We start from the raw sequence: 23,769 nt of genomic DNA, 5'->3' as shown, positions 1-23,769 counted from the left end.
TTTGCAGAATGGACATTACAACGACAGGAGACCCGCTCCTTTGCAATGGGAACAATGTTTTGAGGCCCTCATGCACGTCTCTACCCAGGGACAACGTGGAGCCTCCCAATTTTTGGCTGCCCTGCCTAAGGGCTATACTATAATACACCCACTTCCTTAAAATGGACACTTAATGTTTTGAGGCCCTCATGCACGTCTCTACCCAGGGACAACGTGGAGCCTCCCAATTTTTGGCTGCCCTGCCTAAGGGCTATACTATAATACACCCACTTCCTTAAAATGGACACTTAATGTTTTGAGGCCCTCATGCACGTCTCTACCCAGGGACAACGTGGAGCCTCCCAATTTTTGGCTGCCCTGCCTAAGGGCTATACTATAATACACCCACTTCCTTAAAATGGACACTTAATGTTTTGAGGCCCTCATGCACGTCTCTACCCAGGGACAACGTGGAGCCTCCCAATTTTTGGCTGCCCTGCCTAAGGGCTATACTATAATACACCCACTTCCTTAAAATGGACACTTAATGTTTTGAGGCCCTCATGCACGTCTCTACCCAGGGACAACGTGGAGCCTCCCAATTTTTGGCTGCCCTGGCAAAGGGCTATACTGAAATAGACCCACTTCCTTACAATGGGCACTTCAGGTTTACAGGCCATCATGCACGTCTCTATCCAGGGACAATGTGGAGCCTCCCAATTTTTGGCTGCCCTGGCAAAGGGCTATACTGAAATAGACCCACTTCCTTACAATGGGCACTTCAGGTTTACAGGCCATCATGCACGTCTCTATCCAGGGACAATGTGGAGCCTCCCAATTTTTGGCTGCCCTGGCAAAGGGCTATACTGAAATAGACCCACTTCCTTACAATGGGCACTTCAGGTTTACAGGCCATCATGCACGTCTCTATCCAGGGACAATGTGGAGCCTCCCAATTTTTGGCTGCCCAGGCAAAGGGCTATACTGAAATAGACCCACTTCCTTACAATGGGCACTTCAGGTTTACAGGCCATCATGCACGTCTCTATCCAGGGACAATGTGGAGCCTCCCAATTTTTGGCTGCCCTGGCAAAAGGCTATACTACAATAGACCCACTTCCTTACATTGGGCACTTCAGGTTTACAGGCCCTCATGCACGTCTGTATGCAGGGGCATTGGTGAACCTCACAATTTTGGACTGCCCTGGCAAAGGAAAATACTACAAAGACTCACTTCCTCAAAATGGGCACATTAGACTCAAGAGGCCTTCATGTACGTCTCTTCTCAGGGACATCGGAGTGCCACACAATGTTTTCACGTAAAATCTTTCATGTATTAATCTCAAAAAGTAACATACACCAGCTCTATCTCACTATTGGGTATGTGCCCTTAACATTTCCGCCATGAAAAATCATTTTGGGGTCATTTTGGAAGGTTTTCTGGTGAGTCCGTAAAAATGGCGTAAAACGCGGACAAAATTGTTCACAGCTGTGACTTTTCAGTGATAAATGCTTCAAGGGGTCTTCCCCATGCTGTTGCCATGTCATTTGAGCACTCTTCTGAGACTTTTGTGCCATTTTTAGGGTTTCTCCATGCTGCCGGGGGGTCATTTCACAAAAATACTCGGGTCTCCCATAGGATAACATTGGGCTCATTGCTCGGGCCGAGTACACGAGTATCTTGGGAGGCTCGGCCCGAGCTTCGAGCACCCGAGCTTTTTAGTACTCGCTCATCACTATTTACAATGTGTGACTTGGTTCAAATGTTTTAGATATCCTACCACAAGTTTTCACAATAATTGGTAGGAATTTGGGCCCATTACTCCTGACATAACTGGTGTAACTGAGTTAATTGTCATTGTCCATTTGGAAGACCCATTTCCACCCAAGTTTTAAGTTACTGGCTGATGTCTTGAAATGTTGTTTCAGTATTGCCACATAATCTTCTTTCCTCATGATGCCATCTGTTTTGTGAAGTGCATCAGTCGCTCTTGCAGCAAAACAACCCCACAACATGATGCTGCCCCCCCCCTTGTGTTTCACAGTTGGGATGGTGTTCTTAGGCTTCAAAGATTCTCCCTTTTCCCTCCAAATGCAACTATGGTCATCATGGCCAAACAGTTCAATTTAAGTTTAATCAGTCTACAGGACATGTCTCCGGAAAGTAAGATTTTTGTTTTTTTGTGCATTTTCAAACATTTATCTGGCTTTTTTATGCTTCTTTTGGAGTAATGGCTTCTTCCTGGCAGAGTGGCCTTTCAGCCCATGTTGATAAAGTACTCTTTTCACTGTGGATGACACAATGTTACCAGGTTCCAGCAGAGTCTTCACAAAGTCTTTTGCTTTTGTTTTGGCTTGATATGCTCTTGTCTGAACAAAGCACGTTCATCTCTGATACACAGAACTCTTTCCTGAGCGGTATGATCCATCTTCTTTGCAGTTATATATAATTGATTGTACAGCTAAATGAGCCACCTTCATGTATCTGGACATTGTACCCAAGGATGAACCATACTTGTGCAAGTCCACAATTCTCTTCCTGTGATCTTGGCAGATTTCTTTTGACTTTAACTTGATGCTACACAAAGAAGCCGTGTGTTAGGTGTGTCTCAAATTAACTCAGATGTTGCCAATAAACCTATCAGACCAAAGACATGACATCATCATGTGGGCTGCCCCATATTGTTTAAAGCATAGTACTCTTAATTGTATTTAAACTTTTGACTTTGCAGAAAGTAATAAAAATGCCTTGAAACATGTTCTCTCTCATTATTCTGGCATTTGGTAAATATAAACAGTTTTGGTGCTTAATAGACTTAAAACGGGAAAAGTTTTTTCTGATTTCATGTCAGATAGTGAGAAAAACATGTATCTGTTTCTTTTTAGTGTATGTAAACTTCTTGTTTCAACTGTGTGTATGCGTGTGTGTGTGTGTGTGTGTGTCTGTGTGTGTATGTATATATGTGTATATATATATATATATATATATATATATATATATATATATATATATATATGTATATATTTCTCTGACGCCTCATTGGGGGACACAGGACCATGAGTGTTATGCTGCCTATCCATAGGAGGACACTAAGTAGATGCAGAAGCATAGCTCCTCCTCTGCAGTATACACCCCCTGGCCGGGCCAGGCAACCTCAGTTTTAGCTTAATGTCTGTAGGAGGCACTTCCTTTCAAGGTTTGTTATTTTTTGATGGCGACGGTTTCCTTTTGGGACCGATCTCCCACTACCATCCACTGGCGGGAACGTGGAGTGTCACCTCCACGTACCCCCTCCTGCGACGCTGGATCCTGGGCTGGACGACGGATTCCACAGACACCAATTTTCCAAAGCCCAGGGTAGAGGCCTGTTCCCCTATAGCCCAATTCCTCAGCCCCTCTTTGCAGGCTCTGAGTTGAATATGGCACCGGTGTGACCGGACACAGCAAGCTATTTTCACTGCCTGGACTGAAGCAGTGTTTTAAGGTGAGATCCCCCCTGACTGGTTTCCCAGACAAAGGGAGAAAAGACGCTGCAGGGAAGGCTCCCAGGACATTTACAGTATTTATTATGAGAAAGTCCCTTGCTGAGTGCAAGGAGGAGAGCCCCAAGGATCCTGCACACACAGTGTTAACTTTTTTCTAGCTTGCTGGCTGGAGGAGGGGGGAAGTCACTCCTGTTTGCAGAAAGTCCTGCAGATAATTTCCCGGTTGCAGGGAGAGGGCCCAGGGCTCAGGGACTCACGCTGTTTATTTGCTCTGTTTATTTGCTCTAGTAGAAAAGCCGGCTGATAACCACCAGTGACAAGCTGTGTGCTGACTGGAGGGAGGGGGAGAAAAACTATCAGAAGCTCCCTTCCCGCCGTTTTTTACTACCCACAGCAGAGGGGGGAACACTGACTTCATCTTCACGCTCTTTTAGCGCTAAGCCCCGCCCACCCCGCGGCCGCGATAAGCCCCGCCCCCCAGGAAAGCGTGCGAAGATCTCCATAGAGCTTAATCCTTCCTGAGGACAGGGCCATCGGCTGATTCTGGTGATGTGCTTGCTTCACTTGTATCTCTGCTGAGCATTGCTCCCCCTCCTGGCATACTCCTATTAGGAACATGCAGAATTCTAAGGGCACTAAGAGTGCTAAGGCCCACATAGTCAATTATTCAGCCTGCACTGCCTGCCACGCTGAGCTACCACGTAAACACACCTCTTCTCTCTGTGAGTCCTGTGCCCCCATAGCCCCCCAAGACCCCCCTGCCACCACCACCGCAACCATCAGCCCAGAGCCTAGGGCTCCCAGCCCACCGGAATGGGCACAGTTTCTGTCCCAATCCATGGAAAAACTGTCACAGAACCTGGTGCTGGCTATGCAATGTCGTCCTCCACACCCTTCTGGGTCCCTGGACGGAACGCAACCTGAGGATACCCCTATGGAGGATCCTTCTGAGGTAATCCGGGCACATGCTTCACTGGTTGCAGGGATCAGGAAAAGAGCACACGGCCGGGTGTCTCCAGCGGGCTCTCCCTCGGGAGCACACAGGGCAGGCTCTCTCACAGGCTCCACGGCTTCTGAAGAGCTGGAGGAGGGAGAATGCTGTTTATACCAAGAGGATTCCTTGGTTTCAGCCCCCCCCAGATGATCAAACTGCAATAGACTCCCTTATAGCAGCAATCAACCAAACTCTGCATGTGGAGGATCCCCAATCCACTACCACTGACCATGGGGTCTTCTTTAAGAGGGCAAGGAAACCCCAAAAGGTTTTCGCTGGTCACCCAGAGTTTCAGGATATCCTCACAAAGCAAAGGGAGAAGCCTGACAGGCGCTTCGGTAACCGAAAACTCATGGAGTCCCGATACTCTTTTGCCTCACCTGCCCCTAAGGGCTGGGCCGATCCGCCCTCGGTCGACCCCCCCCCTCCCCCCGGTCTCCCGCCTTACCACAAAGACGCTCCTGTCTTTACCCGATGGTTCCTCCATCAAGGACCAGACAGACAGGTGGAGCACCTCGCCCACTCTGCTTTTGAGGCTGCGGGTTCCTCCCTCTCGCCCTCCTTTGCCGCTGTGTGGGTCGCAAAGGCGATCTCGGTCTGGGCAGAATCCCTTAACACTTTGCTTGAGGAATCCCAGTTCACTCATAGCTTCACAGAGGTAACAGGTCAAATTGCCACTGCGGCGGAGTACCTCATGCAGGCCTCCATGGACGCTGCTACCTGCGCAGCGTTTGCTGCCTCAAATACCATAGCCATCCGTAGAGCTCTCTGGCTCCGACAATGGCGAGCGGACTCTGCCTCCAAGAAGTCTCTCACGGGCCTTCTCTTTTTTCCAGACCGATTGTTTGGCGAATGTCTGGACAAGCTCATTTCTGACGCCACGGGAGGTAAGAGTACCTCCCTCCCCCAGCTGAAGTCCAGGACGTCCTTCACCAGACGTCCACAGTCCTCGTTCCGCTCCTTTCGGAACTCATTTGGTTGGTCGACATCCCGTGCTGTCCCCGCCACCAGCCGCGGACTACGCAGGGACCGACCTTCTCAGCTCTCCCCGAAATCCACTTAGTCATGGCAGCCTAGACTGAAACAGTCCAGGACTAGGGAGACTCGGCCACGACGTTTTCCCACCCTCATGACTCCTTCGGCGCCCCGGAAGACACACTCATTGTAGGAGGTCGACTGTGGCTCTTTCATCACATCTGGGCTGCCGCCTCAGACGACAAATGGGTGCGAGACCTTGTGTCTTCCGGTTACCACATAGAATTTCGGACCCGACCCCCGAGTCGGTTCTTTCTCTCAAACCCCCCAAAGACTCGAAAACGACGCAAAGCTTTTTTCTCAGCAATCCACTCGCTCCAAACAGCAGGAGTGATAATACCTGTCCCAGATGACGAGAAGTTCGGGGTTTTTATTCCAACCTCTTTGTGGTCCCCAAAAAGGATGGGTCAGTTCGACCCATCCTGGACCTCAAACACCTAAACAAACATGTGCACGTACGGAGATTCAGAATGGAGTCCCTAAGGTCCATTATTGCATCCATGGTCGAAGGGGAATTCCTCGCCTCCATAGACATCAGGGACGCGTACCTGCACATACCCATCGCCCCAGATCACCAAAAGTTCCTCCGCTTCGCAATTCAGGACTCCCACTTTCAATTCGTAGCTCTACCCTTCGGCCTTGCCACCGAACTAAGGGTGTTCACCAAAGTCATGGCGGCTGCCATGAGCGTCCTTCACGCCAGGGGAGTAGTCGTTCTCCCTTACTTGGACGACCTCCTCATCAAGGCCCCCTCCTTCCGCGACTGCTCAACCAGCGTACAGATCACTGTGGACACCCTATCCCGCTTAGAGTGGCTAGTGAATCTGGACAAATCATCCCCGATTTCATCACGATCCATTAGCTTCCTGGGCATGTCCCTGGACACCCGTCGGGGCTTGATCCTTCCCCCTCAGGACAAGGCGACCGCTCTTCAACGAGCGGTACGCTGCCTTCTACGTCCTCCGACTCGCTCCATTCGATTCAGCATGAAAGTACTCGGCAGGATGGTGGCAGCTTTGGAAGCAGTACCCTTTGCTCAACTGCACCTCCGCCCACTGCAGCTAGCCCTTCTAGCGGCCTGGGACAAGAGCCCCTTCTCCCTGGACAGACATCTTCACCTGACGCCTTCAGTCAGTTACGCACTCCGCTGGTGGCTTCGGTCCTCATCCCTATTGAAGGGGAGATCTTTTCTCCTAGTGAACTGGCTGGTCCTGACCACGGACGCCAGCTTGCTAAGCTGGGGAGCACTGTACCGGCACCACACTGCTCAAGGACGTTGGACGCCCCAGGAGTCTTTCCTACCCATAAACATCCTGGAACTCCGCGCAATCTTCCTCGCGCTCAGAGCGTTCTGCCCTCTGCTAGCAGGTCGTCAGATTCGAGTCCAATTGGACAATGCGACAGCTGTAGCCTATATCAATCGGCAGGGGGGCACCCGCAGCAAAGCGGCTTATCTCGAGGCCCACAAGATCCTTAGCTGGGCCAAATCGTCAGGATCAGTGATATCAGCGGTACACATACCGGGGGTAGAGAACTGGGCAGCAGACTTCCTAAGTCGCCAAGGCCTGGCCACCGGAGAATGGTCTCTCCACCCAGATGTGTTTCTACACATCTGCACTCGCTGGGGCACACCAGACGTGGACCTAATAGCCTCAAGGTTGAATGCAAAGGTACCCGCGTTCATAGCCAGGTCACGCGACCCGCAGTTCATCGGCGCGGATGCTCTAGTCTGCTCCTGGCACCAATTCCGCCTGCCTTACATATTTCCACCTCTACCCCTGCTGCCGCAGGTAATCAGGAAGATCAAGGCAGAGGGAGTCCCGGTGATACTGATAGCACCGGACTGGCCCAGGAAGCGCCTGGTACGCCGAATTAGTACAAATGCTCACAGATGCACAGTGGCGCCTTCCAGACATCCCAGACTTGCTGACCCAAGGGCCCATTTCCCATCAGAACTCCAGAGCCCTGAAGCTGACGGCATGGCCATTGAGACCTGGGTATTAACAAGAGCGGGATTCTCCCCCGCGGTTATTTCCACCATGATCAGCGCCCGAAAGCCTGCTTCATCCCGCATTTACCACCGTACGTGGAAAATCTTCCTTTCATGGTGCAGGGAAACTAATGTCCAGCCTATGCCTCTGGCCATCCCCAGAATTCTCGACTTTCTACAGTCTGGCTTGCAAGCGGGGTTGGCTCTCAGTTCCCTTAAAGGGCAGGTCTCAGCGCTCTCAATCTTCTACCAATGCCGCCTGGCTCAAAAACTGCAAGTCAAGACCTTCCTCCCAGGGCGTTTCCCATCTAGTTCCCCCGTACAAACGGCCGCTAGAACCATGGGACCTCAACCTCGTTCTGGACGGTCTCCAGAGGTCTCCCTTTGAACCTCTCAAGGAATCCTCCCTTGCTCTTCTGTCCTGGAAGGTAACATTCCTGGTGGCAATTACGTCCATCAGACGGGTTTCGGAGCTAGCAGCACTCTCTTGCCGTGAGCCTTTTCTGATCTTTCACCAGGACAAGGTGGTTCTGCGCCCCCTTCCGGATTTCCTTCCAAAGGTTCTTACCCCGTTTCATTTGAACGAGGACATGGTTCTGCCTTCCTTTTGTCCACACCCAGTTCATAGGGTGGAAAGGTCTCTGCATTCGTTAGACCTCGTCAGAGCTCACAGATATTACATATCCAGGACAGCCCCCTTTAGGAAAACGGACTCTTTGTTCGTCATTCCTGAGGGGCCTAAGAAGGGACAGGCAGCTTCAAAGGCGACTCTGGCTCGCTGGATTCGCTCTGCGATCCAGGAAGTCTACCGCTTGCAACTCAAGCCCATTCTTAGTGGGCTGCGGGCTCATTCCACGCGAGCAGTTGGCGCTTCGTGGGCCATTCGGCATCAGGCTTCAGTGGAACAGGTGTGTAAGGCTGCGACCTGGTCTAGCCTACATACGTTTTCAAAGCATTACAGAGTCCATACCCAGGTTTTAACTAAGGCAAATCTGGGTAGGAAAATTCTGCAAACTGCAGTAGAGCACCTCTCTCAGTAGGCGCTCCAGGCTGTCTGGGACTGGTTCCTAGTCCTTGGGTTGTGTTGTCTTCTTTTATGTTTCCCACCCATGGACTGCTTTAGGACGTCCCATGGTCCTGTGTCCCCCAATGAGTCGTCAGAGAAAAATGGATTTTTGTGTACTCACCGTAAAATCGTTTTCTCTTAGCCATCATTGGGGGACACAGCACCCACCCTGTTGCCCTGTTGGTCCTTGGTTCTCTCAGTACCTTATTTGGTTATGACTCTTCTTTTCTCATGTTCCTCTGTTGAGACGTTTTTACTGTTTTTTTCTCCTACTGCTTGTGTACTAAAACTGAGGTTGCCTGGCCCGGCCAGGGGGTGTATACTGCAGAGGAGGAGCTATGCTTTTGCATCTACTTGGTGTCCTCCTATGGATAGGCAGCATAACACCCATGGTCCTGTGTCCCCCAATGATGGCTAAGAGAAAACGATTTTACGGTGAGTACACAAAAATCCGTATATATATATATATATATATATATATATATATATATATATATATATATATATATATATATATATACACACAGTTAGGTCCAGAAATATTTGGACAGTGACACAATTTTCGCGAGTTGGGCTCTGCATGCCACCACATTGGATTTGAAATGAAACCTCTACAATAGAATTCAAGTGCAGATTGTAACGTTTAATTTGAAGGTTTGAACAAAAATATCTGATAGAAATTGTGGGAATTGTGCACATTTCTTTACAAACACTCCACATTTTAGGAGGTCAAAAGTAATTGGACAAATAAACCAAACCCAAACAAAATATTTTTATTTTCAATATTTTGTTGCGAATCCTTTGGAGGCAATCACTGCCTTAAGTCTGGAACCCATGGACATCACCAAACGCTGGGTTTCCTCTTTCTTAATGCTTTGCCAGGCCTTTACAGCCGCAGCCTTCAGGTCTTGCTTGTTTGTGGGTCTTTCCATCTTAAGTCTGGATTTGAGCAAGTGAAATGCATGCTCAATTGGGTTAAGATCTGGTGATTGACTTGGCCATTGCAGAATGTTCCACTTTTTTGCACTCATGAACTCCTGGGTAGCTTTGGCTGTATGCTTGGGGTCATTGTCCATCTGTACTATGAAGCGCCGTCCGATCAACTTTGCGGCATTTGGCTGAATCTGGGCTGAAAGTATATCCCGGTACACTTCAGAATTCATCCGGCTACTCTTGTCTGCTGTTATGTCATCTATAAACACAAGTGACCCAGTGCTATTGAAAGCCATGCATGCCCATGCCATCACGTTGCCTCCACCATGTTTTACAGAGGATGTGATGTGCCTTGGATCATGTGCCGTTCCCTTTCTTCTCCAAACTTTTTTCTTCCCATCATTCTGGTACAGGTTGATCTTTGTCTCATCTGTCCATAGAATACTTTTCCAGAACTGAGCTGGCTTCATGAGGTGTTTTTCAGCAAATTTAACTCTGGCCTGTCTATTTTTGGAATTGATGAATGGTTTGCATCTAGATGTGAACCCTTTGTATTTACTTTCATGGAGTCTTTTCTTTACTGTTGACTTAGAGACAGATACACCTACTTCACTGAGAGTGTTCTGGACTTCAGTTGATGTTGTGAACGGGTTCTTCTTCACCAAAGAAAGTATGCGGCGATCATCCACCACTGTTGTCATCCGTGGACGTCCAGGCCTTTTTGAGTTCCCAAGCTCACCAGTCAATTCCTTTTTTCTCAGAATGTACCCGACTGTTGATTTTGCCACTCCAAGCATGTCTGCTATCTCTCTGATGATTTTTTTCTTTTTTTTCAGCCTCAGGATGTTCTGCTTCACCTCAATTGAGAGTTCCTTAGACCGCATGTTGTCTGGTCACAGCAACAGCTTCCAAATGCAAAACCACACACCTGTAATCAACCCCAGACCTTTTAACTACTTCATTGATTACAGGTTAACGAGGGAGACGCCTTCAGAGTTAATTGCAGCCCTTAGAGTCCCTTGTCCAATTACTTTTGGTCCCTTTAAAAAGAGGAGGCTATGCATTACAGAGCTATGATTCCTAAACCCTTTCTCCGATTTGGATGTGAAAACTCTCATATTGCAGCTGGGAGTGTGCACTTTCAGCCCATATTATATATATAATTGTATTTCTGAACATGTTTTTGTAAACAGCTAAAATAAAAAAACTTGTGTCACTGTCCAAATATTTCTGGACCTAACTGTATATACACAGTATATCTATATATAGATATATATGTAATTGCCTTATTCTGTCTGTCTGTCTGTCTTGCTCCAAAACTGTGTCACCGTGACAGTGTCACCATGACAGTGTCGTTAGAGTGACAACTGTCAGATTGGCCGCTGGGCTCGGCCTGGCCCCGCCCCCCCCCCCCACGGATTGGCCGCTCGCCTCGACCTGGCCCCGCCCCCCGAATGTTCCACTATATCATTTAGACCAGCTGGGTGCAGGCTTTGTGAGCTATATATTTTGAGATACTGCTATGTAATGTCTTTTTTTGTATTTATCACATCAATTGGTATACTTTCTATGGGGGTTACTGTTATATAGAAGGCTTTGTAATGTCTCATGGCTAAATGCCTGCCTGGAAAGGCTATGTTTTTTAAGAAAAAAAAAGAAACCAAAATGTTGGGCAGCTGTTTGATTGTTAATACCGTATTTCTCCTGTGCTATTAGATTTGATTTCTCCAACCCCATGGATATTACCTCCCCTCAGCAGCACTTTTTTACATTACACCTAGATACACTTCCATGTATATTCTACCCTATATTCATTTTTATAGGGAAGATTTTTTATGTTTAACCTGCTTGGTGCAACAATGTTCCTAATTGTTGTGCCTCTCCGGTATGTAATACCTGGTTCAGCTAGCAAAATGTTTTTCAAAACTGGATCTTTCAGTAAAATATACCAATGGTTCTTTAATATTTGTTATTACCTTTCTACATGTGATTAATGTTTCTATATGTCTTGCATTTTTCTTTAGGGGACTGCTGATCCAGAAAGGGCGTTGGCAGTTGCTAAACTCATGTAAGTTTATTGTTGATGTTCGTTCTGTATATGTCATGTATTGTGAAAAAATGTAAGCTAAATCAGTTAAAATAGACTTTCCAAGTAGGGGCATTATCGTGTGCGCAGTATTTTTTTTTTTTTTTTTTTTTTTTTTTTTACATCTGCGCATGTGCCCCATAGTCTTCACTGCAGTGTCTTCAATAAAATGGCGCAGAAGATTGCGATACGCGCATGTGCGGACTTCTGCGCCATTTTAATGAAGACAGAATCACTGTGGCAATGCGCACGTGCCGCCAACAACAGCAATGGTGGTGTGCTATTCAAATAAAGAAAGGGGGGCAAGCCAGGAGGACGCTGGAAGAGGAGTAAATGCCTAGGACCCGACTCACAAAGGCCCGCCCCCGTTGCACATGTTAATCAAAGTGCAGTGAATTTCTGTAACTTAAATTAACGAAATTTCATCAAACAAGCTTCTGATCTTTTTACAACAGGTATGCCTGCATTCAGTATCTTAGTGCGAGTATGGCACTGCCTTTACCTCATATAGCAAAATCCTGCTGGTTGCTTCTCTTTAACATTGTCAGTTTCCGTGTGCAGTAAAGTGTGACGCTATACTTTCCTCGTCTGCTGAATAGCCTATTATGCCAATCAGTAATCTGAAAGCTGTAGTGTTTATAATGACCTTTTGTAAATGTTTGCACATTTAGAAAAAGGAGTCTTTTACCCCGGGAAAATGAAGGATACGGCTTCACGGACATAAAATCATTTCATTGGTAAATTAAAAAAAACCATTAGAACATCCATACATTAGTTCAGCTTAGACACCGACGGGCCTTGCCTTGTGCCACAGAAATGTGTCATTGTTTCTAAAGATGAACTTATGTATGGCTGTTTTATAATTTATTTTTTTTTTACATTTATATATTATATTATATATTTACCAATAAAATGAAGACTTTATATCCTCTCTCATTTTCCCAAGATTACTTGCGTTCCTGCCAGAGATGGCTTTCTGTGCTCCAGACTGAATTGGCCTACGTGTGATGAACTAATTTCTCTATTATTTTGCTATGGTCAGTCACCACCTTTCTGGTCTGCTGCCCTCCTATTACCACCTTTATGGTCTGTTGCCCGCCTGTCACCACCTTTATGGTCTGCTGTCCTCGCATTACCACCTTTTATGGTCAGTTACCCTGCTATTACCAGCTTTATGACCTGCTCTCCTTTTGCCACCTTTATGGTCTGCAGGTCTCCTATTATAAGCTTTATGGTCTGCAGGTCTCCTTTTACCAACTTTATGATCTGTTGGCCTCTTGTCACTCACTTCAATGTTATGGTCTTCTGTCCTCCTATTACCACCTTTTATGGACTACAGCCATTTTATTACCACCTGTATGGTCTGCTGCCATTCTATTACCACCTGTAGGGTATGCTGCCCTCCCATTACTGCCTGTATGGTCTGCTGCACTCTCATTACCACCTTTATGGTCTGATACCCCCCTATTACCAGCTGTATGGTCTGCCTCCCTCTAATTACCACAACTGTCGTCTGCTGCCCTCCTGTCACCACCGTGATGATCTGATGTCCTCATATTACCATCTTTATAGTCTGATGCCCTTTTATTACCACTTTATAGTTTGCTTCTATCCTGTCACCACCTTTTTGATCTCCTGGCTTCCTGTTACCACTGTATTTTCTGCTGCCCTCCTCGTACAATCTTTATGGTCCTCTGTCCCCCTATTATATTATTATATGCCTTATTATATGCCCTACTATTAGAACAATTATGGGCTTCTGCCCTCCTATCACCACCGTTATGGTATGCTGCCCTCCTATTACCTTTTTTATGCTCTGCTGCTCTCCTGTCACCATGTTTATGATCTGCTGCCCTTCTATTACCTCCTTTATTGTCTGCTGCCCTACTCCTGCCAGCTGTATGGTCCGCTGCCACCCTATTACAACAATTATGCTCTGCTGCCCTCCTATTACCACCTCTATGGTCTGCTGCCCTCCTATTACCACCTTTAGTGTCTGCTGCCCTTGAATTACCACGTTTATAGTCTGCTGCCTTCCTATTACCTTTTTTATGATCTGCTGCTCTCCTGGTACCACATTTATGGTTTGCTGCTTTCCTATTACCACATGTATGGTCTGCTGCCGTCCTACCTTTTATGGAATGTATAAATAGTAAAAACAGTGAAATTCACTGCATATTATGATATGGTGAATGTGTATTAATATCATTCTCTAACAAAGGATCTATTAGTTTATATCAGATAGCATGTAGTGAGGGCAAATTGCAATGTGAACAATTCACAGGCAGAGAAAGAAAGCTACCAAATGCCCAATTATCACAAAAGATATACGTTTTATTTAGTTACAAAACATTGTGAATTATTTAATTATGAATTTGGTGAATATGCACATAACAGCAGAATACAGAAAAAAGGGGGATGAAGACCCATTTGACACATAAAATAAACCCATCAGTGAAAAATCCATGATTTGTTAATTACAAATCACCGCAAGAGCTTGCTATCAAATATATAAGGTGCACAGCAAAAATATATATACATGCAAGCGGGTGCTGCTGAATGCAGTAAATGAGGATACGTGTCAAAGGGAGAAAAAGACACTGCATATAGGACAGAGCACACCAATTATATAATAAATGTAAGACTTTTGTTAGGCACAAAATAGTTAAAACACAATTAAAACAATGAATCCCTCACCAGGGCACTCCAATGATTGATGTACATATTAAATGCATAACACCAGTACATAAAGGAATATTTGTATCTATATGGCAGGAAAAATCTTGGTCTGTCATATGCCCATAAATACTATAGAAAGGCTATAGGCATAGAAAGCAAGCCTGTTGTCATGGTGAAGGAACGCCCCATGTGTCCGGCGCTCCATGTTGCCCAGGCAACGCATAAACAGAAGAATCTGATAGCTCGTATCACACTGTGTCAGCACGCAGGGGAGAGCAAACAAATGTGCATGCTCGAGCAAGACATAACAAGTCCATTAAGTAAATGAGCAAGTGCTGGCCTGAGCCGGCATGAATCGTTGTCATGGTGACAACCTATACAGACACACGAGGGGGAAAGCTACACTTATAAACAGTACATGTGCACATAAACCCATAGAGCAGGGACAATATGGAAACAAACTGAGCCAATTGTAAAAGGCTGTGGGGATAGGAGAAGAAAAGGGGGGGATGGATAAAGAGAAAAATTAAGACAGAAAAAGGGGGAAAAAGAGAAAACAAGAGAAAGAGGAGAAAAAAAAAAAAGGAGAGAGGAGAGAAAGAAATGATTGTACTACCCCTAAATAATAGAGGAAGAACCATGTGGAGTAATGTGTAAACAGAAAAGATGAGTTGGAGTAAAGGATTCATACATATATCTCCCGATAAAGAAATGGATAACAGGAAAAACTGTGGAGAGAAGCGCAAAATAGGGTCTTATCTGGTAGACAAGAGAACGTATATAAAGAAGCAGGTACTCGCCTGATTTAGTTGTGACAGGCACAACTCCTCTGCAAACGTTTAAACAGAAAATGCATATAGTGGTCAGCCGCAGCCCAGACAAAAAGTGGATTACAAGATATATGAGGGAAAACGGGTTTGATGCTGCGCTAGAAACCACAGATCCAGGAGGTGTAATGAAATCCTTTCCTTTATTTACACAGGTCAACGCGTTTCGAAGGCATAACTGCCTTCTTCATCAGGACAGAAACAGATCAAGAAAGAACATCCATAGCATACGTTGCTTCACACAGTGGTATACATAGCATTGAATAAAGGAAGTAGACATGCTAGCAGGAATGATGTCAGCAGACCAGTGACTAATCGCCACGTGGAACTCTCAGAGTAGAATAAAAAAAGGGGGGGGGTGTAACTGTGAATGAAAAAGAAAAAAAGGAAAAGAAAAAATGGGAGAGGGTGTAACCAGTTTCGGTTACAAGAGTGCTGAAAAAATATGAGTAAAAAGGATGTCATTAAATCACAAAAACAAAAAACAGTGATTCTAAATAAATGTATTATATACCTAAACACATCAAATAATGATATATATATAAGATATAAAAATGTAAGAATACAAAATCATATCAAAAATTATGTAAAAAGTGTACATATATATGAAAAGTAAAGATAATATATTTGTGTAATAAAAATAGTGATTTCTGTTGAATAAAGGTGTTACTCCTAAGAAATTCTTTTTATTGAATTCATTGAAGTGATCAGATCAAGTGTATCCAGTGTAGGATTGTTGTGATGAACATACATTTATAAAGAACTCTGCGCAGACTGAGGTGAAGAGAGTTCAAGCAGATCGTGAGAAAAAGGGATACTGAGCATGCGTGAGCAGCCTCAACTCATTACCACAGATACCGCTCATAGAGGTAATGTGAGGACAGAGCGTGGGAAAAAAAGAAAGAGCGCATGCGTGAAGAGAAAAAGTCGGAGCAAAAAGGAGGATTAAGGAATTTGCCTGTGAAGTTTGATAGAGGTAAAAAAAGAACCTCTGTATCTAGTAAACTATAAAAGACGAGTAGAGGTATGACTATGTGATGGTAGGATATGTCCTGCATAAATGTAGCTAACAATCACAAAACACAGACGGGGAACCATAACAAATTCCACTGGATACACCCAACAGAATGGAACTTCTTAGCAAAAAAGAAACATTCTGGATACATAAACTCGATACCTTGAAACCCCATGGCCTCAATGAACTCACGGACCTCTTTTATTGATTACTGTCATCATATTAACGAATATTATATTTTCTTATATATATTTATATTTTTATATATTTTTATATATTTTTTCATATATGTAATTTTTATCCACAAATATCCATTTCCCAAGTTTCATAAGCGTAATCCATTAATATTTTATCATCTCCCACTCCCATGGTTTGGAACCCCCCTTTTTTTGTGTATGCATGTATGAGTATATATGAATGCATGTATGTTGTATTCCCCTGTCCTCATTTCCCCAATTTTTTATCTTTTAGTGTGCACTTTCAGGTTGAAATTGTTTTTATTCATATTGATATCTTTTATGGTAATAATGTATGTCATTTTGATTATTCTTTCCTTATTGCTCCAGTTCTGGGGTGTGCTTAGCCATCTTTATGGTTCCCCGTCTGTGTTTTGTGATTGTTAGCTACATTTATGCAGGACATATCCTACCATCACATAGTCATACCTCTACTCGTCTTTTATAGTTTACTAGATACAGAGGTTCTTTTTTTACCTCTGTCAAACTTCACAGGCAAATTCCTTAATCCTCCTTTTTGCTCCGACTTTTTCTCTTCACGCATGCGCTCTTTCTTTTTTTCCCACGCTCTGTCCTCACATTACCTCTATGAGCGGTATCTGTGGTAATGAGTTGAGGCTGCTCACGCATGCTCAGTATCCCTTTTTCTCACGATCTGCTTAAACTCTCTTCACCTCAGTCTGCGCTGAGTTCTCTATAAATGTATGTTCATCACAACAATCCTACACTGGATACACTTGATCTGATCACTTCGATGAATTCAATAAAAAGAATTTCTTAGGAGTAACACCTTTATTCAACAGAAATCACTATTTTTATTACACAAATATATTATCTTTATTTTTCATATATATGTACACTTTTTACATAATTTTTGATATGATTTTGTATTCTTACATTTTTATATCATATATATATATATATCATTATTTGATATGTTTAGGTATATAATACATTTGCTTAGAATCACTGTTTTTTGTTTTTGTGATTTAATGACATCCTTTTTACTCATATTTTTTCAGCACTCTTGTAACCGAAACTGGTTACACCCTCTCCCATTTTTTCTTTTCCTTTTTTTTCTTTTTCATTCACAGTTACACCCCCCCCCCCTTTTTTTATTCTACTCTGAGAGCTCCACGTGGCGATTAGTCACTGGTCTGCTGACGTCATTCCTGCTAGCATGTCTACTTCCTTTATTCAATGCTATATATACCACTGTGTGAAGCAATGTATACTATGATGTTCTTTCTTGATCTGTTTCTGTGCTGATGAAGAAGGCGGTTATGCCTTCGAAACGCGTTGACCTGTGTAAATAAAGGAAAGGATTTCATTACACCTCCTGGATCTGTGGTTTCTAGCGCAGCATCAAACCCGTTTTCCCTCATATATCTGATAAAGAAATGGAGCCAAAGTATCCAGCATGAGCCCCACTGAGGAGGGAAGAAGGAGGGGGGGGGAGGGGGGAACAAACAAAACACCCCACATGAATATATTAATTGCATTTATTGCATTTTGAGACCTCCTATAGAGACCAGATGATGAAGGACATCTTTGTTTTGGGATAGTCCAATGCATTTAGGGCAATCCACCTTCATTTTTATGAATATCACTAGAAGTCATGAAGGACATCCACAATTTTATCCACTCAATATCACCATATAATATTCCGACATAATGCACTCCCATGGTCTAATTGGAGCCATATGTAGATATCATCCATTCTGTATGGTTATCCAGCTCCCTAGATATGGATTTCTCCCAAGAAAGTTCTTTACATCCAATGTTCCACAGATCGAGTTTCTTGTCTTTATCCAGCAGAAGGTGTCGCTGGTTCTTAGTCACCTATAAAACCAGTAAAAACAAGTTCCTCATTTAATCCACCGGGTGTAGTTGAATTAAGCCTAAAAATCCATCTGGATTCCATCTGCAACAGCCACTTGTGACAGGAGCCACCTCTCCCATTCCCCCTAAATTTCTGCAGTCCCAGCACACGAATCCCTCTGGGATTAGCTTTATGATGGATTAAAAAATGTTCAGCTATAGGGGTTAGCGGCTTACCCTTTTTGGAGTCCGAGACTGCTAGATTAATTGTCGAGATGTGTTTTTGAACTCTCTTCCTTAATTCTTGTGAGGTTTATCCCACGTACACAAGCTTGCAGGGATAGATCAGGACGTATATCACGTTTCTTGACTTACAGTTGATATATGATGTCAATTTGTGCTCCGTAGAATCCTGTGGATTGCAAAATTTATCGCAAGTAACATGCATAAACTGACATACGTTGCAATCTCCACATGGATATTATCCAATAAGGTTTATACCTTTGTTTAACTTAGCGACAGGCCTAACAAAATAACTATTCATTAGAGTATCCCTTAACCTACTAACAATTACGTCTTGTTCTTAGAAACGGACCTGTGGGTATGCCTCTTTTAATATGTGCCGGGTGAAAGTTGAACTGTAACAGACTGCTTGTCGCAGTACTCTTCCGTTGTAGATTTGTAATGAGTCCTTCGTCTTTCTTGAGAATTTCCAGGTCCAGGTACGTTGCTCTAATGGGTGATACAGTATATGTCAAGTAAATGTTAAAATCATTCTGATTAAATGCTGTTATAAACTCATGACATTCCCTTTCTGTACCATTCCAGATGAAAAAAATATTGTCTATATACCTAGACCAATGGGTCACTCTAGTTATGAATTGCTCCAGTCCATACACCAGGGTGGACTCGCACCATCCTAAGAAAAGATTTGCGAAAGATGGTGCACATTTCACCCCCATTGCCACTCCAGAGATTTACCTATAGAACACCTGATCAAATAAAAAATAATTATGTCGGGGGGCGTGGCCTGGACATGGAGCCGGCAAGACACACACTGTAGGAGCTCCTCAGTAACGGCTGCAAACACCACCACCCACCAGCTATCAAGAGCGAGCACCGGGGTCAGATGAGAGGGAAAGCAGGTCTCCGGTCGCAGACGCCTGCCAGAGGGACTCCCAGCCGTGGGGGGGCAAGGTATTGTGCCATACCTGACTGAGGCCCAGCGTCCTCCCAGGCCTGTAATGGCGACCGGGACACGTGCTGCTGCGACCCGGCTGTCACAGCCTGAGCGTTCTCCTGCTTCCCCCGCCCGCTCTGCACAGCAACCCGGAGAGGGGCTGCAGACTGACCCGGCATCGCAGGCTCCTGGATGGATGGCTCCTGGAGGAGGCACTGGAGACCGGCCTGTGGTGACTGATGGGGGAGGGGTGAGCAGTGGGAAGTTGGCTGCATGGCGCGCTTCTCCCCCTGGGGCTTCACAGAGCAGAGGATCTCCTGCCTCTCTTCCTGGCTGCTCCAACTCACCAGGTACCCTGCGGTCGTTCCCTGCCCCACAGCACTCAAATACCCCAGCAGCCAGCTCAGGAGAGGCTATGGAGCAGAGCTTGCTCGCCCTCCCCTGCCATGGAGGGGAGAACACAGCTACTCCCTTGCAACACTATGGGGAAGACCAAGGCTCAGAAATATCAGCTTTAAGGCTTCAAATCAATGCTATGCCAACCAAAATGGATATGGAGGGATACATTGCCCGCCTGGAGGCTGTGTGTAAAACTGAAATTCGCTCCTTGAAGGAGGATATGTCATCACTAACTAACTCCGTGCGGGCCCTTGAATCGTCCACCCACGATTTATACTCTCAGTAAAGCTCACAACAACAGCTTATAGATCAGCAGGCTCAACAGATCCACCTCTTGTTTGACATGATTGAAGATGCTGAAAACCGCAACAGGTGAAATAATGTGCGCATTCGTGGTTTGCCGGAGTCAGTCGGGCCTCAGGATCTGACCTCTACACTGCAGAGGATGTTTAACTCCTTGTTGGAACGTCCCCTTGAAACACGCATTGAGATGGACAGAGCACACCGTGCACTGGGGCCTAGAAACCCGGACCCAGAGAGGCCAAGGGACATTATTTGCAGGGTACACTTCTTCCAGGTCAAGGAGAATATTATGAGAAAAGCAAGAGATAAAGGTACCCTGGATTTTAAAGGAACTCCCATACAACTTCTAGCGGATCTTTCCCGATCAACACTTGCAAAAAGGAGAGCCCTGAGACCCCTACTGGAGGTTCTACGTAACAACAATATTGCTTATTCCTGGGGCTATCCTTTTCAACTACAAGTCAGGAAAGGTCCCAACCTGATCATCTTGAGGTCTCCGGCTGACCTGCCAGATTTTCTTTCGGCTCTGGATCTCCCTGGGATAAAATTGCTGGACTGGCCGTATACTACACCTCCACCCCAGAGAATGGTCCGTCGTGGAGGTCCCTTCCCACCTGATCAACACCGTACTCAGCGACCAAGATCCCAGAAGTCACCGAGATCCTCATCGGCGGAGACCTGAACTCTCGGGACTACTGGGTTATACATGTAGTTTGAAGGAGGAATAAGGGCTGTTATGGCCTACTCTGATGCCTAACCAATATTGCCCTTTGTCCGTCTTTTTTTTTTTTTCTCCCCCTCCTCTCCTTTCCTCTCTCCCCTCCCTCCCCTCCCCCGGGCATCACTAATTCTAACAATGTTGGGATTCTCTGCCTCCCCTCCCGGCATGCTCCAATGCTGAGTTGGGACGCCTGAACCCCCATGGGTATCTATGCTTCTCCTAAAAGCCTCACGAGTTGTGAGCCAGGAGACGGGAGTTTATCTCTCTTGCTGCATTCCTCACCTTGTTGCTGTGATTAATTATATTGAACTTGAGCTGTTAGCTGTTATATATGTTACTTTCATTTTGGTCGGGTGACTGACCATCTGTGGTTTCCTTTTCTTCTACCCCTTTTCGGTATTAACTAGTTAGGTGGTGTAGCAGCCGTCCTTCAGGCGACATAGTTTTCAGTCACCTCCCACATTAGGGTGTGTTCCTAGAACACTAGTTACGAGTATTTTCTCAGTTTAATTGCCTTCTAAGCTAGGACTCAGGAGGCTAAGTAAAGACAGGTTTTGATACTAGAAAAAAACCAAGGAGAAAATTGTAGAAAAAATACCCTGACTATAAATAAATAAATTGCAAGTGCTTAATAAACAGGGTACTTAGTATATACATTTTTGCAAAAAGGTAAGAAGCTGTCTCACCTCGTCACGGTGTACCCATCTGAGACAGTCCCTAACCTACTAAAGTTAAAAACATATTCTGTACCTGACTTGTGTCATGTTAAAACTTCAATATGGATGGTAAAGTGGTTAGCTGGGTCCCAGATTAAATACACAGCAAAAAGTGAGAAGCAGGTAATTGTTCAGCCTCAGTATCAGGAGGGCTGCACCCCCAACTTGCATTAAAGCAAGATAACAGACAAAAAACACCAAAAAACTGAGCTGTGACAAATGTTCAAAAAACATGCAACATAACAAGCATGTGAATTGCAGCCTCAAGACTAGAAAAAAACCAAGGAGAAAATTGTAGAAAAAATACCCTGACTATAAATAAATAAATTGCAAGTGCTTAATAAACAGGGTACTTAGTATATACATTTTTGCAAAAAGGTAAGAAGCTGTCTCACCTCGTCACGGTGTACCCATCTGAGACAGTCCCTAACCTACTAAAGTTAAAAACATATTCTGTACCTGACTTGTGTCATGTTAAAACTTCAATATGGATGGTAAAGTGGTTAGCTGGGTCCCAGATTAAATACACAGCAAAAAGTGAGAAGCAGGTAATTGTTCAGCCTCAGTATCAGGAGGGCTGCACCCCCAACTTGCATTAAAGCACTTTTTGCTGTGTATTTAACACCGTGACGAGGTGAGACAGCTTCTTACCTTTTTGCAAAAATGTATATACTAAGTACCCTGTTTATTAAGCGCTTGCAATTTATTTATTTATAGTCAGGGTATTTTTTCTACAATTTTCTCCTTGGTTTTTTTCTAGTCTTGAGGCTGCAATTCACATGCTTGTTATGTTGCATGTTTTTTGAACATTTGTCACAGCTCAGTTTTTTGGTGTTTTTTGTCTGTTATCTTGCTTTAATGCAAGTTGGGGGTGCAGCCCTCCTGATACTGAGGCTGAACAATTACCTGCTTCTCACTTTTTGCTGTGTATTTAATCTGGGACCCAGCTAACCACTTTACCATCCATATTGAAGTTTTAACATGACACAAGTCAGGTACAGAATATGTTTTTAACTTTAGTAGGTTAGGGACTGTCTCAGATGGGTACACCGTGACGAGGTGAGACAGCTTCTTACCTTTTTGCAAAAATGTATATACTAAGTACCCTGTTTATTAAGCACTTGCAATTTATTTATTTATAGTCAGGGTATTTTTTCTACAATTTTCTCCTTGGTTTTTTTCTAGTCTTGAGGCTGCAATTCACATGCTTGTTATGTTGCATGTTTTTTGAACATTTGTCACAGCTCAGTTTTTTGGTGAGGTTTTGATACTAGTCTTTATTATTCTGGTTTCTTTTTCCGTTCTACTACTTTCTCTCCTCTCTTTCCTGTAATCTCAGTTTATTTCTTCTCCCTCTCCATCTCCCTACTCTTCTCTCGGGTGCCCAGAAGATAGGGCTTGTAAGATGGCGAACCTCAACCTATGCTCGTTAAATGTTAGAGGATTTAATGTACCAGAGAAGAGATCCAAGATCCTCTATAACATGCATAAAAAACAATCCATATTCTATTGCTTCAGGATACTCATTTTAAAACGGACCACACTCCCACATTTAAGCATAGGTATTATAATTCCTGGTTTCATAGTACCAATTCAGTTGCAAAATCCAAGGGAGTTAGCATCGCTCTACATAAATCTCTCCCAGCCCAGGTCTTAGCAGTTAAGTCCGACCCAGAGGGGCGATTTATTTTTATCAAACTTAAGATCTGTACCAAATTATTTACCATTGCCAATTTCTATCTCCCCAACCAGGACCCGGCCAGGACTTGCCAAAAGTACCTGAACACCCTCTCTGACTTCGCTGAAGGCTCCTTGATTCTTGGAGGAGATTTCAATCTTATCCTTGATCGAGCTGTTGACTCCTCCTCGGGTAGGTCCTCTGTTCCTGCAGTAAAACTGCGGGGTCTTAGGAGTAAATTACTGGACTTGAGGCTTATTGACATCTGGCGTACCCTACACCCTAAAACACGGGACTACACTTTCTATTCTCCTGTCCATGATATGTACAGTAGAATAGACCTTTTTATCATTAGCCACCACCTACTCTCACATGACCCGGCCTGTACTATAGACCCTATGGTGTGGTCCGATCATGCTTCGGTGTCACTTTCTTTCCTCTTGACAGACTTGCGCCCTGAGGAGTGGGTATGGTCATTGAACCCACACTTATTAAAAGATCAGATATGTCAGTCAGCCATCAGGAAGACCATCACGGACTTCTTCGAATTTCACGCCAATGACCCAACACCCTTACCGCTCCAATGGGAGGCCTTGACGGGGATGATTCGGGGGACTTTTATTCA

At 44.7% G+C, this 23,769-nt stretch overlaps 1 protein-coding gene across 3 annotated transcripts in view; it reads left to right on the top strand.

Annotated features, from left to right (window-relative positions):
* Window positions 1-23,769, top strand: part of DUS2 (dihydrouridine synthase 2) — a 498,816-nt gene that overhangs the window by 110,577 nt on the left and 364,470 nt on the right. For all 3 annotated transcript variants that reach the window (XM_075325642.1, XM_075325643.1, XM_075325644.1), the window contains exon 5: window positions 11,508-11,551. In XM_075325642.1, coding sequence (XP_075181757.1) covers window positions 11,508-11,551 — 44 coding nt within the window. The remainder of the gene's footprint in view (window positions 1-11,507; window positions 11,552-23,769) is intronic.

This window comes from Anomaloglossus baeobatrachus, chromosome 10, assembly GCF_048569485.1.
Source record: "Anomaloglossus baeobatrachus isolate aAnoBae1 chromosome 10, aAnoBae1.hap1, whole genome shotgun sequence".
Taxonomy (NCBI): domain Eukaryota; kingdom Metazoa; phylum Chordata; class Amphibia; order Anura; family Aromobatidae; genus Anomaloglossus; species Anomaloglossus baeobatrachus.
The sequence above is the reverse complement of the archived record's forward strand: the minus strand, read 5'-3'. Positions and strand labels throughout refer to the sequence as shown.